Genomic DNA, 25674 nt, shown 5'->3' with positions numbered 1-25674 from the left:
TGAGAGAGAAACATCAATCAGCTGCCTCCTGCACACCCCCCACTGGGGATGTGCCCGAAACCAAGGTACATGCCCTTGACCTGGAATCGAACCCGGGACCCTTGAGTCCGCTGGCCGACGCTCTATCCATTGAGCCAAACCGGTCAGGGCCAAAGTGTCATAATTTAACAAAGAGAATATCCCTTAGATGACAGACATATTAAAATATATTCTAATTTATAAGCTTACTTAATATCCTCAAGTGTGGAATCCATATTGCATTACTTAAAAATATTTATTGCCTTGCCAATACTAATCCTCTATACCCCAAACACAGTGCTTTCATCACTCAATGTACAAAAACAATGTTGTGTATATAGTAGTCCCCCTTTATCTGCAGGGGATACATTCCAAGACCCTCAGTGGATACCAAACCCTATAATATCCTATGTTTTTGCCTGTGCATACATACCTTTGATGAAGTTTAATTTATAAATTAGGCACAGTAAGAGATTGACAAAAACTAATAATAAAATAATTATACTATAATAAAAGTTATATGAATGTGGTTTTTCTCTCTCTCAGCAAATTAGCATGAATTTATTTTTTCTTCTTCATAATTTCACTGATCAAAGATTTATTTTTACCATAGTTCTTAGCAGCCTCAGAATAGGATTTTTTCCTTCCTTATTGAGTCAAGAACTTCCACCTTTTCACTTAAAGGAAGCACTTTCTGACTTCTCTTTGACATATCTGAATTGCCAGCATCACTACTCTTGCTTAAGCTTTGGGGCCATTAAGTAAAATAAAGGCTATTTGAACATAAACACTGCAATACCTTGACAGCTGATCTGATCACTTAGAAGGTTACTAAGTGGCTAATGGGCAGGGAGCGTATACAGCCTGGAGATGTTGAACAAAGACATGATTCACATCCCGGGAAGGACAAAGCAGAATGGATGAGGTGGATGGTGTGAGATATCATCACACTACTCAGAACAGCATGCAATTTAAAACATAAATTATTTATTTCTGGAATTTTCCATTTAATATTTTCCAACCATGATTGATCCAGGGTAACTTGAAACCATGGGAAGCAAAACTGCAAATAAGGGGAGATTACTATATATATGATACTTAATAAATATTTGCTGGATAAAAGAATGAAAGATTTTTATATCTTTTAAACTCAAGTCTACACAATGCAAGAGTATAATAGATATCTGTTAGACTTAAAATCATTAGTTAAAGTGCTATTTTCTACTGGTTTTAATAAAGGAAAATGAGATACTGACCTACATGTTGAAGTGTTTGCTTTAGAACAACAATGCAATTTAGCCCCATCAAGGCCTGTAGAGGGAGGAGGGTGCAGAGTGACCCCAGGGTGAACAGACTGTGAGCTTTCAAGAAAACACTGCCAAAGAGGATCCTGAGGCAAGGGCTGGGTCTTACAACCCTCGATGAGGCCGTCAACAATCTCCATTTCCGTTTTCTTAGACATTAGAATTCTCTTGCAGGCACTTTGGCAAGCATGGTCTTCAGCTCTGTCACAGCAATATAAACCTACATTTTCAGGATATAAGTAGCTAAATTAGCTGGTTTTATGTCATGTACTACTCAGAACATGGTGCTATACTAGAAACCATTATTTCTCTGAGTCATATATCAATATCTGCAGTATACAGGGCCCACCAAATTCCCTCTCCATTACTTTGCAGTATAGTAAATAAAGATATTTACCAGGTATACCTATAGACTAGGTATCTGTTACTAGAAATCACCAGTATAAATAAAAACAATGGCATCTGGCTTATAAATCCTATCAGTTTTTTGTCAGTTGGTTAATTAGTCAGCTTTTTAAACTTTGATAACCTGAAGAAAATTGATTATAGGATGTACAAGCTGACATTTAAAAAAATATCAGGCTCTCATCTCATTTATTGATGTTTCTATACTATAAAAGTAATAATTGTTTATTAGTAAAAATCCAAACATTACAGATACATATAATATGGAACAAATAGGTATATACTAAAAATGTATCATATACATTTAGTTCTGCAACTTTTTTTGTTTATTATATATTGAAATTCTTTCTATGTAAATAGGTAGTTGTTATTATATAGCTATATGATTTAGTTAATTATTTTTAATCAATACCCTATTGATGGATGTTTAGGTTTTTCTAATTTTTCTCTATTATCACCAATGTTGTAGCAAATATCCTTTATATGTGTAGATAAATTTTTGCCAATCTGTAAGTGTTGTTGAAGGACAACGTCTGAAAAGTGGAATTGCTAGATTAAAAGGTATAATTATTTGAAATTCTCATAGTTGTAACCCAGCCCCCTCCCCCGCCACAAATCTATACTAACACATTCTCCTACCTCAGAATAGAGAGTGCCCGTTTTTTCATACCCTTGCCAGCTCTGTCTTTCTGGCATATTTTAGCTGTGACAATAATGTCCAATCTGTAAAGTCTAAACAAATGCCCCAGACTGCAGATATCTACAAAATTTTACTTCCTTTTTACAAGTTATTTTACAAAAGATTGAAATGAGAGAAATATGTCCCTTTTACTTACTATCTGTTGGGTTCCTCATTGGGTAAGATTGGGTATAATTGTTCACACAGTGTATTAATTGTGGACTAATAGAGGCACAATAATTTTCCACTGCTTTGATCTGAGATGGGCCAGGAGAAGAGTCTGTTCGAAAAATGGCTTGACAGTATTCTCGGCAGTTTGTGTGATGGCCTGCATAGCTGCAACACACTGAGCCCACTGCGAGGAAAAAAGGACAGGACATTGAAATGGATCAGCTATTTGCTAACAATAAATCATCATAATAATGACAAAACAACATGTGTCTTTTTGAATTTTGGAAATAAAATCATGCCATAGAAGACAAGTACTTAAAATCAGCACTACTGTAGGCATAGCCATTGGGACATTCAGGTGCTCACCAGTATAAGAAAGTCACTATTGGCCAACTTATAGTCCAATGGCTTTTCAGCAGGAGTAATACCATCCCCCTGGGAGAATGTGATGCATATGTTAATGTTTCTGGTTTTTGTGACTTAGGGAACACTGATGCCATTTAGTGCATGAGGGTCAGGACTAGTATATGTTCTGCAACATACAGGACAGTCTCACAGCCAATGTTTCCCGAAATGCCAATAGTGCCCATGTTGAGAACTACTAGAACGGCTTTCCACATTAGATTTGTGGAGATTTATTTATAAACAAAGCAAAGCAAAACAAAATGAAATAAAACCAAAATAAAACAAACCTCCAAATGTCTCACATTTATAAAATAGGACCATTAAAAACTAAGAGATAGCCAAGCTGGTGTGGCTCAGTGGCTGAGCGTGGACCTATGAACCAGGAGGTCACAGTCCAATTCTCTGTCTGGGAACATGCCCAGATTACCGACTCCATCCCCAGTAGGGGGCGTGCAGGAGGCAGCCAATCAAAGATTCTCTCGCATCTTTGATGTTTCTATCTCTCCCTTTTCCTTCCTCTCTAAAATCATTAAAAAATATATTTTGAAAAAACTAAGAGATATCAGGATCATTTCATAAGTTTGACTATTATATAACTATATATTTTGAAACAAAAGCCCCAAAGTTCTACAATGTTTGAACATCTGCAAGAATATGCCTAAAACACCTTAATCAATAAAGAAATTAAAAAAATAATAATAAAATAAAAATAAAATAAAAATCCTCAAAACAGAGAGAAAAAAAGAATATGCCTAAATTAAGTCTTCACCTCACAACTGATATAACCTTTTCAATTTTGAAAAGTAAAACCCACATTTGATTCTGGATTTATGTATTTTTGAAAATCAAAAGGACCATTTAAAGTATCTGGGAAGAGCTAGATGAGTGACTGGGTAGTGCAAATGTGGAATTTATAATGGAAAGCGCAAGAGATATTCATAGAGAGGCTAAGGAATCTGTGGGAAGCTGAAGGAAGACAAGACATGGCAGGTAGGAAATCTCTGATAATTGTTAGAGATGATTATGGAGGAACCAGAATCAGATTTCTGGTGAATTTGCAGGGAGTTCAGGCAACTTCCAGAAATGATAATGATAATGATAATATCATATATAAATTAATTAAACTAGGACTGAACTAATGCAGGACAGGCCTCAGTTCCCTGGGCAAGGACATTGTTTCACACCTATTGTGCCACATAAGTTTTTGACTTGTAATTACTACCAAATTTATTGTGTTCACTGATGCATTTTTGCATCACAAAGAACAATTCTTAATGGCTACATTTATCACATTTGTCAATGTCAATGAGGATAAAGTGGGGGCTTTGGGGTATGCTGAGGACAGAAGAGAAACGTGAGAACAGGATAAGGATGCCTATCATCTGATTCCACATTATGCTGGCTTCCTCATCAGTGTAGGAGGACATAAGATTATGTGCCAGAGGGGTAGAAGAAAGGGTAGACGATAAAGTATAGACAGCTAATGTTTCTTATTATTCTTTGATACACCCCACCGCCAAGCTAATCTAGACAACTCTTTGTTCCTCAGATGTGTTTCGTATCTCTCACTGCTCTCACTATTCCCTTCATTTGGAATGCCCTTCCTCCAACTCCACTGTTCACATCTTGCCCATCCTTTAAGGCAGTGGTTCTCAACCTTTCTAATGCTGAAACCCTTTAATACAGTTCCTCATGTTGTGGTGACCCCCAACCATAAAATTATTTTAGTTGCTACTTCATAACTGTAATTTTGCTACTGTTATGAATCATAACGTAAATATCTGTGTTTTCCGATGGTCTTAGGCAATCCTGCTAGCGGTTCTCAACCTGTGGGCCGCGATTCATTAACAGCAAAATTACAGTTATGAAGTAGCAACGAAAATAATTTTATGGTTGGGCGTCACCACAACATGAGGAACTGTATTAAAGGGTCGCGGCATTAGGAAGGTTGAGAACCACTGCTTTAAGGCCTAGCACAGTCACCAACTCATGAAGTCACCTCTAAGCACCCCTGCAGGATATGATCCCTCCTTCCTCTGAAGTCCCACAGCACTTTTATCAGTGATACTATCCAAAAGCCACCAAGTCCCAGAGTTGTTTATCTACAGGGTTTGCCCCTATAGATGTGTGTTTGCTCCACACAGAGGAAGTAGTGAAAGTCTGCTGACTGAACTGAGAGGCAGCCCTCGGCAAGTGCAGCATTGTATCCCGTGGGAGTTCTTAACTTCTGAAAGTGATCCTATTTACTCAAATGGGGTAAATACACGATCTTCCTCTAATACATCTAGCACTAGAATAGGACATGGGAATGAATGGCCTCAACACTCCAGAGGAAGGTGCCTATCAGGATCCTGCGGGGCACACTCCTTCAGATGGCTTACTAAGAGCCTAAGTTATAATGCCAGGGTCTTGGCAGTATTTAAAACAGCTAAATCATAATCTGTAAACTGTGCTTTGCCCTTTGGACTGCTTGTAGAACCATCAATAATATACTTACTTTCATTTCTGCTAATGCAACTGAAAAGAGCATTCTGTAAATTAAAAACAAACAGAAATTAACAACCATACTGAATTTCTAATTTTATTTCACTTATGGTTAAATGAAAATCAGGATATCACAAACATTTAATTCTTTCTAAATGCAAGACTGGAAACAAAACAGCTATAAGATGGCATTCTAGTGAAAAGGGAGACCATCTTCTAATACACATCAGGGATCAAGATTGTCATCTGAGCCATAAACTGACCATGTGATGGCAAACCAAGTTTATGCAAAGCTGTTCCAATGTGTGTATTTGGGGGAAACTACAATATATTAATCTCAATTATTTCTTGCAGGAATATATAAAAGTTCCAGAAAATGATATATAATAAAGGACCTATAGGGAATTACATATATTTCATATAACCACTGCATGTTAGAGTTACAAGAATCTTAGGAGTCATCTTTAATTGTTATCAAACTTGGCCATGCACTAGTATCACCTGAGCATCCTAGGCCTTATCCTAGACTAGAAACAGACTCAGGAGTAAGGCACAAAAATTTAAACAAGGCTTCAAAGGTGTTTCTTACATAGCCATCCTGTGGACAGATGGGGAATCTCTCTACCATTTTACAGATGAAGAACTGGTTTTCTCCGTAGGGGATAAACTGCCCAAAGTCACAGAGCAGGTCAAAAGCAGAGCCTGAGACTCAATAGTGTTTATAAAGCTCTTAGATCACTCTTAGATAATATCACACTGTGTTAAAGTCATTGTAAGGAAAATAAGAAGTGAAAAAAACAAAAACAAAATATTCCTATACATGGCCATTTGGATATTCAGGGTTTGTTCACTATGATTATTATCACTCACAGTTGGAAAAGAATGAATTATTAAAAGAAATGATATGGGCACAAATAAAAGGTAAATGGAAATCAAGTGCACCCTATTGTTGAATAGAGATGATTTAGCTAAATCACAAGCAAGCCATGTGACCTGGACTTGTTAAAGGACCAGCTTTACTGATATTTAAAACCTAGCTTCAAGCCCGGCCAGTGTGGCTCAGTGGTTGAGCATCGACTTATGAACCAGGAGGTTGTGGTTTGATTTCCAGTCAGGGCACATGCCAGTGGGGATGTGTGCAGAAGGCAGCCAATCAATGACTCTCTCTCATCATTGATGTTTCTCTCTTTTCCTTTCCCTTCCTCTCTGAAATCAATAAAAATATATTTTAAAAAAATAAAAATTTGACCTTACAAATAAAATATCACTCTGGATTAGCCTGTGGGATCACTTAGCTTGAGAGAGGTACAAAACGACACAAAATCTGAAAAATGTCAGAGATGATCTAATCTAACTCCTTATTTGACAGATGCCAGAGACAGGCCTTGAAAGGAAAATACTTATAGACCCTAGCTTTTACCCATACTAAGATGGTAGAATTGGGTAGAAAGAAACCATATGGCCTGCAAGCCTAAAGTATTTGCTGTACGGCTCTTTACAGAAAAAGTTTGCTGACCCTTGATTTAGAAGAACCAAGCAAGACATGTAAGAAAAAGGTTTTGTTGTGGGGCCCAGCTGTCTCCCTTGACATCATTTCCAGAGTTCAGAAATATTCCCTAAGTATCTTTCATTTCTCTTAATGTCTATTTATAGACCCTTCACAAATAGATTCACTCTAATTTGTTGAACAAAAAACATTTATATTTCCTCAGTGTTAATACTGTTTTTATATCTCTTTGTCTTTACCAATTTTAATGTCTAAAAGAATGGGCCTTCAATCCTTCTCTTGCTTACTTTACACTCATCATGATTACATACACTCTAATCATGTCACCTTTTGTGATAGAAGATTTCTAATCTTAGGTAACTATATTTAGGCATAAATTATATCTTAGGTAACTATACCTTAGGTAACTAAGCGATAACTCTACATTTCACTGTTTAATTACTGCTGATTAGTTTGACAGGGCTTAAGATATACACATAATGAGTCACAACATTAATTTATATTTCCTCATTTCTTTTTTTTTTTTTTTTTAGTTTTTTATTTATTTTTATATATTTCAGAGAGAAGGGAGAGGAAGAGATAGAAACATCAATGAGAATCACTGATCGGCTGCCTCCTGCATGCCCCCCACTGGGGATTGAGCCCACAACCTGGGCATGTGCCCTGACCGGGAATCCGTGACCTCATGGTTCGAAGCTCAACCAGCCAGGCTTTTCTCATTTCTTAAGATAGCCAATCTTGAGTTCTTAGTCAATTAAGTCTTTCAAATGTCTGATCGCCATCTGGTGGCAAAAACTGGAAGTAACGGAGAGTTTATAATTATTGGTATATAATAAATATATTATTAAATGGAGCCTCTTTTGACATTCTGCCACCAATATTATACCCAATGTGCCTTCCTATAACAGTTCCCTCACCACTCATTTTACTCTAGACTAGATCAAAGTTACAGTGTTACTGAGGTAAAGGTCTACCACATCAGAGACCCAAAGAGCATGTCAGTATACCGGAGTTGACAGGGTCTCAAGAGGTCTTCAACTTCACTACACAGCTGAACAACATTATTATGATAACAGATACAATACAGTACGTCCTCACTTAACATCGTTGATAGGTTCTGTGACTTTCACAAAAGGACATGTAATGCTATTTTACCATTGGCTTATTGATATAAACAAGAGTTAAGTTCCTACAGCATCTCTCACCAACATCATTACTAAACAATGTTGAATAAAATGCTATTCAATGATGTGCTATATTCAGTGCTTTCTCTGCTCATCCAAAGAATGCCTAATTTATAGACATTTATACAAGTGTTATTTATTCTGAAATAAAGAACCTGTGCAAGTCAGCTGTCCAGAGTGGAAAAAAAATTTCTGTTAAAAATCCTATATAATAAAAGGCTAATATGCAAATCAACTGAATGGTGGAATGACCGGTCGCTATGATGCACACTGACCACCAGGGGCACTCAACACAGGAGCTGCCCCCTGGTGGTCAGTGCGCTCCCACAGGGAGAGCGCCGCTCAGCCAGAAGCCATGCTCATGCTTGGTGAGCACAATGGCGGTGGTGGGAGCCTCTCCCACCTCCATGGCAGTCGGACATCCCCCAAGGGCTCCCAGACTGCGAGAAGGTGCAGGCCGGACTGAGGGTCCCCCCCCCGCCCCCCCCCCCGCAAGTGCACGAATTTTGTACACCGGGCCTTCAGCTCTATCTATAAAAATACTAATTGTAGAGCCTTTTTACAGGCAAAAAATTTTTGTTCATCCTTTAAGTCTTACCTGCTCTGTGGAGATTTCCCCATTACCCTGAACAGGGATTGATTTTTTTCCCTCCAGGCACCAATGTGTCTTGTACAGATTTCTAGCAATGTACTTGTCTTACTGTATTGTAATGAACTATTTGAATTTCTCTCTTGTCATGAACTAGATTATGAGCTTCTAGTGGCTAAATCCTTTCATCTTTGTACCCTGAGAACAGTGTCTGACACAAATTAATCCTTTGCACTCGCTTGCTTTTTTCTTGATTCCTTTATTCTAATGCTAACCGTGTCGAGTCACACTCAACACCCGAGTGCAAAAGGTTAAGTCTATCAGTTTGGTGTGTATAAATTCAATGAATGTTGAGTGAATAAATGAATGATAGATGCAAAGAAAAAAGAGACATAGACTCTGCCTCCAGGAACTCAGAGTGTATTAAAAAGTGACATGTGCACAGAATTATCCTATGACAAATAGTATATAATAAAGCATGTAAAGGATTTAGAAGTAGCAATCAATTTTATGTGTGTGGAGGCAAGAGAACTTGGCAGGAAAGTTTTTAAATACAAACTAAGTCAAAATTTGAAGCAAAGTTGCTAGTTGGATAATTTGGGGAGGGGGGGAAAGAGTCCAGATTTTGCCATATTTGCTGATGTCCACAGCATTAATACCCTAATCATAGCTGCTTTCAAATTTAAAACTGGTTTATAAAACTCCTGAATATTTAATCATCAGTTCTCCCTAGCTAGTAAGATGCCAGTTCCATCATATCACTGAATGGGGTGTGATAGAATGGAGTCAGAAAGAGTGACTTCCCGGTAGAACAAACAGGTTGTACAACTACAATTAACAAAAATCCTCAATGGCTCACCTATAGGATAAAGTTCATGTTCCTCAGTCTGATATACAAGCTATTCTCTATCTAGACACTTGACTCTTCCCTCCCTTATGCAACTTATAATTTCTGAGATTGACCATGTATTTTATTTAAGGGAGTGATATGACTATATTTGGTCTTTCAAAAAACCATTCTAAGAGTACTGAAGGTAGTAGATAAAAGGAGAAATTAGAAATAGGAAAGCTAGTTAGGCAGCTATTGTCCAGCAAGTGATTTAAAGGCCTCAGCTAAGACAGTAATTGAGGCTCTGGAAAGCAGACTGATTTAAGATATATTTCGAAGGCAAATTTTTAGAGCTTGATAGCCAGTTATTTGTAGATGGTGAGAAAGAGGAAAAAATAGACAATACCTCTTAGATTTTTAGTTTATGTGTCTGGAACAACCAAGCAAGACATATAAGAAAAAGGTTTTGTTTTGGGGTGCGCGAGTGCGTGCGCGCGTGTGTGTGTGTGTGTGTGTGTGTGTGTGTGTGTGTGTGTGGAGTATGCAGCAGAAGGTAAGGAGGGAAGGAGGGGAAGGGAAGGTAAGGAGGGTAACAATCAGTTTGCCTGATTTGAAATGCCAATTGCATATTAAAAGTACACATTCAGGAGTGATTCAGGAGTACTTAAATGAAGCTAGCAAAGAAGATTCTGGGTTTGTCATCATATAGGGGCAATGAAGTTACGGGGGAGTAGATTAGATTGCCCAGTGGGGAAAACCTGGCCATGGAGATTAGACCAGGTCATAATATAATCTGAATGATTAGATTTCCCTTTTGGGATGATCTCATTCTCAGAAAAATGGACTAGAGAGGAAATACACTTGCACTGGGAGACTAAATAGGAGTTATTATCTTCCCCAAACTATAATATAAAGTATGACAAAATGAAACAATATACAAATGGAACATAATCAAGGTTTTATACTATCTTAAGCCAGTACTGCAGGACCTAATCGGTTTCGCTCTTTTTGGAGCTCATCAGCTGCAGGTAACGGCTCAAATCTAGTCTGATACAGTACACCTATATAGCATTTTACCATTTACCAAGCCTCCCATTCAGTTTTCTACTTACTATATCACGACAATTTCCGGAGTTTCCTTATCTTTACATTTAGGTCCCCTGAAGGCTTTGCTGGGGCAAAGTACCCCAAGATTCTTTTTGTTAAAACCCCCCACAGCTGACTGTCTCCTCTATTCTGAGACCCACTGCAGCACAGATCCAATCACAGTGAGGTGCAGGAGGCCTCCGGCTATCCAGATAATCCTGCTGGTGCTGACATCCCTGTAATCCTATCTCTAATTAGGGCTATTTTTTCATTTTTCATCCCTTTTCTTTATGCTTCTGGTAGTAAGTCTAGAATCAAGGTTAATTTGAGAGAAAATGAAACAAAATAAAATTCACAGAAATCTTTAGAACAAAACATTTAATTTTGAATTTCCTGAGGATATACTGTATAGCTCATGTAGACATACATAAATATGCACCAAACACTGGGCATCCAGGGGTAGGTCAAAGTGTATGGCAGGCTACCATTTGTGTTACAGGGGGGCAGAGGAGGAATATCTGTACATATTTGCTTTTATATGCATAAAATATCTCTGCTTACTTAAGGAACTGAATGGTTGCAGTACAAGAGGTGAAAAAAGACTTTTTATTGTATAACATTTTGAACTTTGAACCATGTGAATATTCAAAAAATAAAATTTAACACATACCTGCATCCTTCTCTTATGCATTTAGCAGCATGTTGATAGAATGATGCGGAAAGAACTGAGCCTAAAACTCACAAGGCCAACCATCTTTGTTATTGAGCTTCTTAGAGCCTCTTTTTAACACCCTGAATCTTAATTTTATTTTAGTATTCTTATAGAACCAGAGCTCCAGGACAGAATATTATTTTAGTTTTGTTTAGCAACTGTTGAGTTGAAAACTTAAATGCCTAAAGATTTAAAAAAAGTGAGTTCTCACAAAAATATCTCCTACGGACTTTCCTTTACAGTTTCTCATCTTCCTTATAAAATAACACCAAATAACTAGACTGAACAAAGCTAGGAAAGAAAGAAGAGAAATGAAAATGAAATTTCTGAAAATACAAAGGAAAGCACAAAGACGAATCTGTAGACGAAGTAAGTCTCTTGACAAATTTGTAGCATTATATTTCAGAGGGTCATGCAGCAAATGGAAAGGTATTTATATTTATGGCCATTATGTTAAGAGAATGGTAGGTAAGGACTGACATAAAGGTACAAAATGGATTTATCAACCTGAAACTAAAATTTGTGTCATCAACCATTGCCAGGTCCCTGGAAATTTACCAGCCTCAGATCATCTTGATGTTTATTATGACGTTCAAGGAAGAAAATAACTATCATCAGACAATTTTTAAAAATTACCCCTGTATCACAATTCATGGAAAACATGGATTCGTTTTACTTTAGTTCTAATCAGCCAATGTGTACTAGTATGGCTACACTGATGGCTTATAGCCCGCATTTGTTCTGTCGGTGCCTATGGGGTTCCAGTTATTAAGTATTTCAAGTATCATCTCTGGTTCTAGCATCACATATTCATGAATCCAGTGGCCTGACCAATACTTCTAGGTGAACTAAGGACCAAGCCTGTGAAAATGCATGGAGAACCTGGAAGTGAACATTCTCATGACACTTGAACATGTCCATGCCAGAGTTATCAAGCCACTGGTTGATTTTGGTGGCCTCAAACAAACAGATGTGATTCTGAAAGAAGTAGTCTTAAGTACTGAAGGAAGTATTCTTTCTTAAGTGTTGGTCAGAATAAGAGACCTGTAGAGTTGAGAGATCTTTAGTCAAATCTCCTGTCCACTGCAGAAATCCCCTCCACAACAGGTGAATCCAGTAAGCCTTTGCTTGAACATTGCCAGTGACAGAAGTTCTTTTTCTTGGAATATCTCATTTCATTTTGAACATAGATTTGGTCCTCTCAGATTAGTATTTGGCTCCTTCTCTTCTAGTTCCCTAAAGAAGCAATTTTTAAAACCTAGCCCTCTCCCCTTTTCTATGCTTTTCTTTCATAGTTTTCTTTCACTCTTGAAGTTCAAGGTTTACTTCACAGTTATCTTTGGGCATGATATCTCTTCTCTTCTTTAGTCCTGCATTCCTAACTACCTCTGAGATATAGGTATTAACATTTAAAAAGACGTAACACTCAATATACTTCAATTTCTTTACACAACCTTCCCAATGCTATATGCTATTGTTGTTGTGTATTTTCTTTTTAAAAAACTCAAAAATACATTATTGTTTTAAACAATGTGTATTTTGTGACTTACCCACTTTGTATTGTGATCATTCTTTTTTTTTCTTTTGCATTTCAATAATTATAGCTATTTTACAACTTCCTTTAGAGAGGAATCTTTCTATAAAGGGTCTAGTCATGGCAATTCTTTGCTTTTGTTGTCTGGAAATATCTTAATTATGCCCTCTTTCTTAGAAAAAAATTTTTTGATAGACATTGAATTCTAGATTAAAAGTTATTTTCTTTCAGAGCAGTTTAGGTATCATTGTGTCTCTGGCCTCCTCTGTTGCTATTGAGAAGTCAGTTGATGCTATTGAGAAGTCAGTTGATGGTCTCCTTTAAAGGTGATGTCCTTTTTTTCTGACTGCTTTTAAGATCATTGGTTATGAGGTGTGTCTATAAATATAAATTTTAAAAATCCTGCTGGGGATTTGTTGGGCTTCTTTAAACATTGAATCAACTCCATATTCTTTCTTCTTCTTCTAGTATTCCAATTAGAAGACTTTCTCTATCCACCATTTCCCTTAAACTCTTTCAGCCTGTCCCTATATGCTGCTATGCCAAACAATTTCTTCAGTTCTATCTCCCAATTCACTAATAATTATTTTTTATATTTTCCTGAATATCATCTCCTATATTGAATCCATCAACAAATTCTGTGGATGGATTCTGCCTTTAAATCTCTCATTTATTCCTGAATACTCGACTCTATTGCTATCAGCCTACTTTGGGGCCTCATCGGTTTTGGTTCAGTGGTTGATGTCGACCTATGAACCAGAAGGTCGGGGTTCAATTCCCAGTCAAGGTACATGCCTGGGTTGTGGCTTGATCCCTGGCATGGGGTGTGCAGGAGGCTGATCAATGACTCTCTCTCATCACTGATGTTTCTATCTCTCTCTCCCTCTCCCTTCCTCTCTGAAATCAGTAAAAATATATATAAAACAAAAAACCTCCTGCCTCTCGGTATTCAATATTTATTGATTTGTGTAAGAAACTAGATGTTATAAAATCAGACATAATAATGTCTTACATTTAACTGATTATCTTAGCTTCCTTGAAAATGAAACTCAGAATCTTAAATGTCATTAAACTGCTTTAACTTTATTCAATTAAGTAAATTCTTAGGAAATCCCCTCAAAAGCCATTCTGCATCAGCTCACCAGGAAAGAGAAACAATAGCTCCTTTGAATATATTCTCACTCTCTGAATCTCTAATCAAACTATAAAAAAACATCCTTCAGGATAAATGCTAACCCCTAAAATTGTCAGCCTAAAGGAAAACTTACACAACTAGAAGTTCACTACAGGGACCACTCTAGTGTTAAGGAAAACATACTAAAAGCCTAATTTTATAAATTATTCTAATGTTGAAAAATAACCAATCTAGTTAAAATAGGTTCCACAATACCAAACTTACTCAATTCACTTTAGACATTATCTTTAAACTAAATTTCAACAATCATGAGAGTGATTGTTATTTGGTGTTTATAATACTTTCTGTATTAAAAGTGCTCTTTTTATTTCTAAAGACATATAAGAAATCAAACTGAGTTTTGAACTATCTTGAATTATTTGTAGGTTCAACTTTTTATATATACAAATGAACTCTCTTGGCATGTAGCTTTTTGGAAAATAGGTTCTTAATTCTAAGCCAAGTAAGAGAGCATAGACTGAGAAAAGTAAACTACTAAAAGTAAACTACTCTTAGTATTTCTCTCATAGGACAGTGTTTATCTCTCTTACCTTTCCTGTCCCGTCCTTCATCAACACATACTGGCAGACTTCCTAGGGCAATGCGGAAATCCAGACAAGAGAAGGAAGCACACTAAAATAATGGAGGACAGGCTACAGGAGATGGACAATGTCAGACATCATGTGGGAAAAAAGAAGGAATTATAGTTAGCCACTTTGTTCAAGAGAAACTAAAACTAGTTATTTCAAAGGTAGAGAGATAAGAAAAAAAAAAAGATCTTTTATTTCTTTGTAGCAAGGCTCCCTTCAATAATAACAGAGGAAAAGTTACAGTTAATTTGGAAATTTGTCTTCAGAGAAACAGAGGTAAGTTAGCAAATAGTACAAAGAGACAAAAGATAAATAAGATTTTCCAATTTAAAAATATTAATCAAGAGGTAGAATTATAAGCTTTGAGAAAAGAAAAAAAAGGAAATCAGAACTATAATCTAGAAGCAGTTAAGAAAGTTGTCCTATCTTTCTTCTCCAAGAGCACAAAGACTATTAAAAGCAATAGGGCCCTGGCCAGGTGGCTCAGTTGGTTAGAGCATCGTCCCATAAGCTTTGAGGCTTTGGATTTGACTCCTGCTAAGTGTACATACCTAGGTTGTGGGTTCAATCCCTCGTTGGGGCTTGCACAGGAGGCAACTGACTAATGTTTCTCTTCCCCCTCCCCACCTTTCTCTCTCCAAAATCAATGAACATATCCTTGGGAGAGGATGAAAAAAAAAAAGCAATAGGAATTCCAATCCTATATAATAAAAGGATAATATGCAAATCGACCGAATGGCAGAACGACCAGTCACTATGACATGCACTGACCACCAGGGAGCAGATGCTCATCGCAGGGGAAGTGCCACGCAGCCAGAAGTTTGGCTGATGGCTGGCGAGCACAGTGGCCGTGGCCATTCGTGGCAGTGCTAAGGATGTCCAACTGACGGCTTAGGCCTACTCCCATAAGCCATCAGTCAGACATCCCCCCAGGGCTCCCAGTCTGCAAAAGTGCATAGGCTGGGCTGAGGGACCCCCCACCCCTGTGTGCATCAATGTTGTGCACCAGGCCTCTAGTGATTATATATAAAAACTAGAGGCCCGATGCATGAAATTTGTGCATGAGTAGGCCTTCCTTCCCCCAGCTACCGGCACCAGCTTCCCTCTAGCCCCCAGGACCTGGGCTTCCCTTGCAGCCTGGCTTTGTCCAGAAGGTCGTCTGGTCTAATTAGCATATTGTGCTTTTATTAATATTGATGATGAATGAGGTATATGCACTTAAGTATCCTTAATTACATGGTCTTATACTATGAAAAAACAATAATACTGTCACATTTAACCATGAAGTTCTAGAAACAAAACTAAGTAGTCCCAATAAGGAAACCTTTTCACATCAGGGACACTCTTCTGTACATATCTGCATAATATGAAACACCTTACCTACTCCTGCCCTAATAACTCTCCCATCTAGATATCACAGTGCATTAAATACCACCATTGGGTGACAAGAGTCCTTCAGATTTAATACAGCCTTTGTAAGTTAGTACTTCCACCACACCCCACCCAAATGCAAGATCCTAGGAAAAACTGAAGCTATTCACAATAGCAATATGAGTTTGTTTCTTTTCTTTTCTTTTCTTTTTTTTTTTTGGGGGGGGGGGTGTCAAGGGATAGGAAAAGAAGAAAAGAGAATATGGATCCTAAGAAAAACTATTTTACAACTTTGGATACAACCAATTGCTTTGTTAAGAAAACATTATAGGTTAAATCCTCTGTATATGTGATTTAGTCATTTATTTTAAATTAATGCTTAATTTTAACAAAAGTCAATTAAAGTCTTAAGATTTCTAAACAAGGTAAATGATATTTTTCTCAAGGCTATATTTTCTGAAAAGTAAAAGGCAATTTATGTAAGAATTAATTCATTTTAAAATGTAAGTGATTCTATCAATTTTTATAATATCTGAATAGTCTATCCAAATTTGTTAAATAATATACATACCTCATATTCTTTTCTGCAAACTTTGGAAATATCATTTTTTGAAGATGCCTAAATTAGACAACAAATTTCTCCATTAATTTTATTACACATTGCCATTCAGCACAGAATAAAACAGGAAAACCTTATGCTCAAATATTTTAAAGTTCCTTATATACAACAAACACATTTCATGCTATTTCTCTTAAACAAACACCAGCCCCAGAACCTATCAGATATGCTAGAACTTCACTCTAACCTTTTATGGCTTTAATCTCACATAATAACACAGTCTTTTTGTTATTTCAGAAACTAGATAACTTTGAAGGAAATGTAAATCAGAAGACTTTTTTTTTTCCAGCTGAATTCCACTCTGCAGAAAATTTTCTTGTGAAGCTCTGCCAGGATATTTATATTTTGCTTCTTCTTTAACCCTTCATATTATAAGTTCTCATACTGACTTTTCCTCAGAAAAGATCCATATATAACACAAAGGGCATTTAAAGAGGGGAAGGCTATGCCTAGAAATTAACAAGTTATTTTTATGTAATTCTTTTAACAAGTTAATGGAGATATTTTCTCTTCTACAGATGAAGAAACTGATGCTCAGAGAAATAATAAGTTTTTACATAGAAAGTATGTACTTTCTATATAAAACAAGCCAAAACAAATCTGCTGAGGGGTGGTTATTCTTCCACATGATATCAGTCCCTATTTAGAGACATTTTAGAGGCATGGCCTCTGGTCCCTTGTTCTATTTCCTCTGCTCTATCACCTAAGCTCATGTAATTTTCAATAGGCTGCTGAAGAGGATGGGGAGAGCAAGAAGCAGAATGTACAGGCAACTGTTTTATGTCCCACTAGATCCATTATAGTTCCAATCTTCTGCAACTCAGCTTCATCCCAATGCCTGGAGGAGAGTGGCAGATAGCCAGGCTGTATACTGCCCAAAGGGTGTTGCTGGGGTATGTATGAAAGTGAAGGTGACACTATGTCTCACATACCCCTGTCCAGAGGACAGTAACTAGAAGAAGAAAATGAAAGTGGTTTCAGGTCCACCTAAACTTCCCAGTTAAGTCTACTCCCACCACTTGGAGTATGAGGAACCAGACTAGTTTTCTGACAACACTCTGAGGAACTACTATAAAAATAAACGTAACGCGGAATAACTCAGGGGCCTAACCTGAACTGGACTAGAGATATATCAAATAAAAATGAAGTCATAATTCACTGTAGGAGTCATGCTCACCTTAGGAGCTGAGAAGGGATATAAGAACATGCTCAGGGAAAACCCAGGATGAAAGACAGAAGGGAAGATGAAAGCAAAATAAGCCAACTGTATCAACTGCTCTTACTCAGGCATAGCCCAAGTTCACATGACCATTTGGAGTCATTCAGCACTGACTAAGCATGACCATAGGCAAAGTACAAAAGGCCTCAATTCCTACAATAGGGATTAGATATTTATATAACTTGTGAATATTCTTTCTTTGTGTGGCAGAGAAGTTGAGAAAGAATAAGAGAGGGCTGGGGGTATTATATGCAGCAGCCATAACTGAAAAAACAGCGAGTCTAAAGGGAAGCGGTCTCTGCAAGAAGTACTAAATTTTCAGCTTTTATAGGTCACCTCTCCAAAGGTATGAGGTGGGCAAGGTTAAAGACATATGCTCAACTATAACCCAAACTGCACTCCATGCTTTTCAAGAGCCTGATTGCTCAGTATTACCTGCTTGCAAGCCTGTCGACACTCCAAGGTAATAGCCAGTTCACAGCAGCCTAAGCCAACCCAGCCATCGGATTTCTTAAACACACCTTAAAAACAAAATGTTCCAATGTTTTGGTCATAAGCAGTGACAAATACAAATAGCATGTCAAATTGGTTTGTGGATACCACTAAAAATCAAAGTGTTTACAGAAAAACTAGCTCAGACAAAAGAGCCTCAAAATTAGTAAGCCTCTCCCCTCAGTCTTATTCCCAACGCTATCAGTCTTCTGAGGTACCTCACAGCATAATTATCAGGTCCTTTGTTTTTTTTTCTCATCTCCCTGCCCACCCTATACCCTCTAGGTCATTCTCATTCTTGGGTAGGTAGCATCTTTCAAGGACATACAGATTTAGGAAAGCATGGAGAGGCCTTCCTCACCTTTAGACTGTGAAACAGAGGCAAAAATTACAATTTAACTTAACAAAGAGGGGCACAAGTGATATTGAATTCAAACATATTAAATACCTACAGCAGTGTGAAACCCATGACACCAATTAAAATCAATACTTAGTAAACAGACAGGACCATCTCCTATGAGCCAGGACTAACTTTGATGGGCAAAGTAAGTCTTCTGGTTCAGTTTATGTACAGCAGCTGTTTCTCCAACCAAATCACTGATAACAAGATGTATTATAATATCACCTTTTTATAAAATTATAAAAAGTATTTTAGTGTATTTTTAGATCCCTTTTGTCATCAAATGTCAATGAATGACTCCTAGAATAAAATGAGGAGATATAATAATTATGAAGAGGAAAAATATTTATGCTTGTAGGGATGATGCAAATTCCTTATATCTTTTAAAAAATGTTTTACGGCCCTGTTGGTATTGCTCAGTGGTTGAGCACTGGCCCATGAACCAGGACAGGAGGTCACAGTTTGATTCCCAGTCAGGGTATATGCTCGTGTTGCAGGCTGGATCTGGGGGCGTGCAGGAGGCAGGCAATAGATGATTCTCTCTCATCATTGATGTTTCTCTCTATATATACCTCTCCCTTCTTCTCTCTAAAAATGAATAAAAATATATTTTAAAAAATGGTTTATGTTGCTTCCATGTAATACATGGGTCTTCAAACCAACATATACATTAAATTAGATTATTATTTACATCTGAAAAAAATGTCAGGGATTCAAAGGCTATAGGTAGCATAGTTCTCCAAATCAAAGTTTAACACAACAAACAGAAGCATTCTGCTAAAAAAACAAACAAACAAACAAAAGCAAAAAAAGTGGCCCACCGATAAAGCTCTAAAAATAGAGGGTGGGGCAAAAATAGGTTTATAGTTGTGAGGATGCAAAATACAACTTATTGTTGTATTATTATTTATTAATTATTATAGTATTTTCCATACAAACAACTGCAAACCTACTTTTGTCCACCCCTGTGTAATATAAACCATCCCAATTGGCTAAAAATACTGAATATCATAAGCCTCTATATCCCTACATGTTTTAAGAGTAAAAAGGGCAACAGACTCTCTTCTAGCCCCATTGCCTATACTTTCCTTTAAATTTTTGCTATTGAGAATCACTCAGATTTTAGATATAATTTTGAATGGAATCACTGTAGGTCATAAATTCTGTGAACTTTTATATCATAATGCCATATATTGCTGTTTCCACATACCCAGTGGCTTCTTAGAAAATATTAAATTATTCGACAAGTATTTATATTTGCTGAGCCTCTACTATGTACAAGGCACTCTATTAGATATTTTGTGGACTATGAAATAGATAAAATAGATGGTTTATTCTATTATAGAAATCGCAGTTTGGTAAAAATAATGTGTATGTATATGTATGTGCATATATATACATACATATACATATACATACACACACACACACACACACACACATATATATGTGTGTGTGTATATATATATATATATATATATATATATATGAATAAAATTCCAGGACATTAGAGGGATAATTAGGAAGACAGGTAAGAATGTGGGCAATTTCAGGAAGACAAATGTTTAAAATGCAAATTTCACACTGTATGACAGCCTTTAAAGTTCAGAGATATGTAAGGTTTATTCCCGTGTTTCAAGGCACCGGCTTTAACTAAGACTGGAAAGTAAGCTTTAATCCTAGGAGACCATGAATGCAAGGCTAGGGAGTTTGGCTTTTATTTCAATGGAAATGGATACCCTTGAGGAATTTTTTTTGAAAGACTCAGAAGGACAGCTGTGATGTGTTGAAATACCAGTTACAAGTTTATTACAATATTCTATCCCAAGAATGTAGTAAGAAAGGCTTGCCCGGCCGACGTGGCTCAATGGTTGAGCTTCGACCTATGAACCAGGAGGTCTCTGGTTCGATTCCCAGTCAGGGTACATGCCCGGTTGTGGGCTCCAATCCCAGTGTGGAGCCTGCAAGAGGCAAGCCAATCAATGATCCTCTCTCATCATCGATATTTCTATCTCTCTCTCCTTCTCCCTTTCCTCTCTGAAATGAATAAAAACATATTTTTTTTTTTAAAAAGAAAGGCTTGAACTACGAGTAGTGAAGACAAATGCAAGATTTTATAAGTGGACAGTCAGTGGAGCTAGAAAGAAAAAGCAGTCAAAGATAACTTGGTTTCTAGTAGTATCATTCACAAGAGAGACAATCATAAAATGAGTTTGGCTTTGGATTTGCACTTCAGATACCACCTAGATGCAGTGATCCAGGTAGAGATGTCTAGAAGTCACAACCAATTGACTAGGATTTGAAAGTTACCTTCCCAGAGCTGATTAGTTAGCAGTGAGTGTGGAGAGAGAATGGAAGAGGTCTGTACTCAGGAATAACCACAGTCCTGGGGCAGTGGTGTGAAGTTAAGAGGGGAAAGGTAAGAAAGGGTAAGATATAGCCACAAGGAGGTAAGTGGTCAATAATATCAAATGTCAGAGAAATCAAAGAGAGTAAGTACTGAGAAAAAGCTATAAAGATTTATGAACTAAGATCCTGGTGATCTTTCAAAAACCCAGTTCTACCAATAGAATGGTAGAAGTAGAGACAAGAATACAGTTAAGTATTGAGTGAATGAGAAGAAAGTATACATTTGAAAATTTGAGTGCCTATGGGAAAGAGAGGATAGAAACTTAAGGGTATACATTAAGTTATAGGGCTATAACACAGGTTTCACAATCACAGTAAGTTTTTAAAAATAAAAGTGCTAAATGTTACACTTCTATTACTTACCTGGCAAAGATGAATTCATACAACTCCAAATTTCAACCTAAAATTGTAATCACCAAAAGGCTTTTATGTAGATAACCAGTTCCTAAATACAACACTTAATTTCTACAGAGATTATGTACAGCTGATTTTACTACGTTTGTGTCTATAACAGTCAATGTTCCAGTACTATATGAGTATTAACCAGCTATATTTATGGGGAAAAAATAAAACAGATGCAAAATATTGCTTGCTCTTTTCCCATCTTCCCATCTAAGAGCACTGAAGATTAGTCTGGTTACTCAAGCTGCTTACTGGAATCACGTTTCTAAGTACAAAGACAAAAGTATAGAGTGACTAAACGAAAATGTATCAGTCAGAATTGTGTGATCTCCATCTCCCCCATCACATAACCCAAGCTACTGTACCGTATCTAAAGAGACTCACTCATGGCAAGCTCAGATTTTTTTAGCCTGGTTTATGAGTACCTCAAACACTGAGGATGATGACCCAAGCATTAGAGACATTTTAAGTTACATGATTCAGACAGGCAAGCAATACATCTACTGTATCCCAGAAAATGGGAAGACAGGAATAATGAAAAATCATACATTTTCCCTTATCACAAATACAACTTTTCAAAGTCAAAATAAATATAAAATTTAGTTAATATAGTTTTCATTAAATTACCAAAATATAATAAGTGCAATTCCAAATTCCAGATAAACTATTATAATAAAATTTAAAGACTACAGTTGTATTTAATATTATTTTTTCATATATCAGAGAATAAATAAAAATAAAAGATATTTTATCTAGCAATTTGTGTGAAGATCTTTTAAAAGTATCTAGATAAATCTAACATTTTACTTTGACCACAAACCTTCTTCACATTGAAAATTTTGTTAAATCTAAAGGGAACTCATTAGATGACTTCATTTAGACAAAAGCTTCCATAGTTAAGTTAAACAAGACCTACCATTGTTTCGGGGCAATAATCTGGGGCTCGCTGCAACAGATGTTTTAGTCGGGATTCACTTTTTGAGGAGAATATCTATTTGACAAAAGAAAAAAGTTTTTGTGGCATTTTTTCATAAGTAGTAGTAAAATATTATCTTCTGGATTTATCAGTTGTCTAGAATATCTTACTCTTATAAATGAAAAACCTTTGAAAGGATCTCCATTAAAATGACATTTTTTAAAAGGTTGGTTAATTTGGCAAAGAAAATGCAAATATAGCAAGTCTAGACCCTATTCCCTAATGACCAAAAATAGAGAAATTCAGGCTACCAAACTGTAGCCTGGGAGAAAAAAAAAGAAGAAGAAAACAAAAGAAAAACCCCCAATAAATTTATTCTAAACTGTTCTACAAACTGCTTAAGTCAACTGACCACAATGAAAAATAACACTACCTTATACCTTGATATTGGTGAAGAATAAATTTGTGAATAGCATTATGGCATAAACTTCTCTGCGAAGTGCCATAAAATAGAAACAAAACTGTATTTTTTAATATAGATGCTGAGGAGTTGACAGTTCACTCACAAGGCTACCTGGCTCACTTCCAAACAGAACTTCAGTTAATGAGATTAACTCTTTGATGTCTCAGTAAATTATAAATCATCATGTATATCAGACATACCTTCATGGTTACAGTTAAGACTATAAAATCCATAAATGCTAAGGACAGTGAAAAAAGATTTATCTCCAGTTAGTTTTAGAAGTCTTTTCCTCCCAAACTACTCTCTCTCTATCCTATCTAATAATAGACAAATATGCAAATTGACCATACATCCGACACACCCACAAGCCATGCCCACCATCCAATCAGAGCGAGTATGCAAATTAACCCAAACCAAGATGGCTACAGCCACAGAGAGCAAGGTTTCCTAGGTAACAGAGGAAGCCAAGCTTTCCGCCTGCCCTAGCCAGGCCTAAGCCTCCACTCAAGCTACAAAGTTGCAATTATAGAAGGTAAACAAATTCAAACAAATGGCGGCAGAATGGAGCTTGAGAGAGCAGGCCAGGGTTGCCGACGGCAACAGGGGAAGCAAAGCTTTCCACACACCCTGGCCGGGCCCACCAGCTTAAGGCAACAAAGTTTCAATTATAACCCCAAAACAAATGGCTGCCGGCCTCTGAGGGAGCCCCAGGCTTGGCTCTGCTCCAGGCTACAAAGTTTCAATTGTAGAAGGAAAATAAATTCCAGATACCAGGGCCTCTGCTTGGGTTGCCAGCGGGCGTGGCAGGCCTGCAAACCACCACAGGCCCCTCGCTCAGGCCGCCCCACACCGCAAGGGAACCCCCACCTGATCCCAGACGCCCTTCGGGGCAAACCAGCTGGCCCCCACCCCTGTACCAGGCCTCTATCCTATCTAATAAAAGAGTAATCTGCAGATTGATCATCACTGCAACACACAATATCGCTGCCCCCATGTGGTCAAAGATCCTGCCCCCATGTGGACACAAGATGGCCACCACAAGATGGCCAGCAGGAGAGAGCAGTTGGGAGGCACCCGACCTGCAAGGGAGGGCAGTTGAGAGGGACCACGCCTGCAAGGGAGGGCAGTTGGAGGTGATCAACCCTGCAGGAGAGGGCAGTTAGGGGTGACCAGGCTGGCAGAGGAGGGAAGTTGGGGGCAAACAGGCTGGCAGCAGAGTGGTTAGGGGGTGATCAGGCTGGCAGGAAGAAGCGGTTAGGGGCAATCAGGAAGGCAGGCAGACAAGCAGTTGGGAGCCAGCAGTCCTGGATTGTGAGAGGGATGTCTGACTGTCCAATCCCACTGGGCCTAAACAGGCAGTCGGACATCCCTCAAGGGGTCCCATATTGGAGAGGGTACAGGCTGGGCTGAGGGACAACCCCCCTCTGTGCACGAATTTCGTGCACCGGGCCTCTAGTATATATACATATATAAAAGGCTAATATGCTAAGTGTCCATCCAACCGGTTGCTATGACGTGCACTGACCACCAGGGGCAGATGCTCAATGCAGGAGCTGCTGTGATGAGCACTGGCCATTTACAGAGAAATGGCACTGCAGACCTAGCACCCAAAAAGCAACACTCGGCTTCCCCCAAGTGGGACACAGGTCCCTCCACCACCCCGGAGTGACATCCCCCCAAATTGCAGCCGATGCTGCCGAGATCCCATGGTGCAAAACGTGGCCCACAGCCCAGCCCAGCCTGGAAACAGTGGCTGTGGGTGCCAGGTAATGATGTTTCGTAGTAATAACGCCTGGCTTCCTCTCCCTAGCAACTAGCCTCCTTGGAGTTTCTTTAGCCCAGGAACACAACTTGCTTTATAGCCATGTGCAAACATTTCACACTTTAACCAAATGTCTGTGAAGCGTTTTCCCATGCCTCATCTCATTTGATCCTCACAGAAGTCCTGGAGGAGGTAGATAGGAGACTTGGTGGAATCCTATTTTCTTTTCATTAGCCAGAAAATGGAGAGTTAGAAAGCTTAGAAACTTGACCTGACTGAAAAGAAGAAATGGTGGACCTTGACAATGACTTCAGGTTCTCTCACTGCACAAAATATAGTCAAACACTGCCACAGTTAAATATTTTACCCTTTGTTCTCCCTGGGTCTACAATATAATCTGCTTTGTGTCGATATTTACTGCTGTGTTGCTGACAATTACCTAAAAGAGAAGTTGGGGTGCTTCACTGGGCTGGAAAAAGTTTAGCTAAATCAGAAAGCAGGTCCAACTAACCAAGTTTATTCTATAGTTATAAAAAGCTAAGTTGACTCGTGCATGTGCGATACATATAAAGCTCTCACTGGCGCCAATCGCATGCGTGTGTTTCGACCTGTCATTGTCGATTCTGAATTTAGTTGATACTTATATTATAGAGAAAGGGCGAATAGTGGTATTAAAATATTTGTTCTAATTAATTTCCTCTCAATGTGCACGAATTCATGCACTGGGCCACTAGTAATTAATAAGTGAAGATAGCTAGAATATCACCATTTTGCAACCCCTAGTGAGTTAATGCATTTAGGCGATTATCAATAATGACTGATAATATTATAAAAAAAGACAACCAGATACAATACTATTTACGAGGAAGACGTAACAAATAAAACCTAACCTGAATCTGGTCAAGCCTCTGGATCTGTTTCATAAGGTAGCTGCTAGCCATGTGTAGTTA

The 25674-nt window shown here is 37.8% G+C and overlaps 1 protein-coding gene across 3 annotated transcripts in view; it reads right to left on the bottom strand.

Moving 5' to 3' along the window:
* Positions 1-25674, bottom strand: part of RECK (reversion inducing cysteine rich protein with kazal motifs) — a 65292-nt gene that overhangs the window by 23467 nt on the left and 16151 nt on the right. For all 3 annotated transcript variants that reach the window (XM_008141914.3, XM_054727207.1, XM_054727208.1), the window contains exons 3-9: positions 22500-22574; positions 21545-21581; positions 18316-18401; positions 16614-16661; positions 5480-5513; positions 2564-2761; positions 1275-1542 (exon numbers count right to left, since the gene is read on the bottom strand). In XM_008141914.3, the coding sequence (XP_008140136.2) occupies positions 1275-1542; positions 2564-2761; positions 5480-5513; positions 16614-16661; positions 18316-18401; positions 21545-21581; positions 22500-22574 (746 nt within the window). The remainder of the gene's footprint in view (positions 1-1274; positions 1543-2563; positions 2762-5479; positions 5514-16613; positions 16662-18315; positions 18402-21544; positions 21582-22499; positions 22575-25674) is intronic.

Source organism: Eptesicus fuscus, chromosome 15, assembly GCF_027574615.1.
Source record: "Eptesicus fuscus isolate TK198812 chromosome 15, DD_ASM_mEF_20220401, whole genome shotgun sequence".
Taxonomy (NCBI): domain Eukaryota; kingdom Metazoa; phylum Chordata; class Mammalia; order Chiroptera; family Vespertilionidae; genus Eptesicus; species Eptesicus fuscus.
The sequence above is the reverse complement of the archived record's forward strand: the minus strand, read 5'-3'. Positions and strand labels throughout refer to the sequence as shown.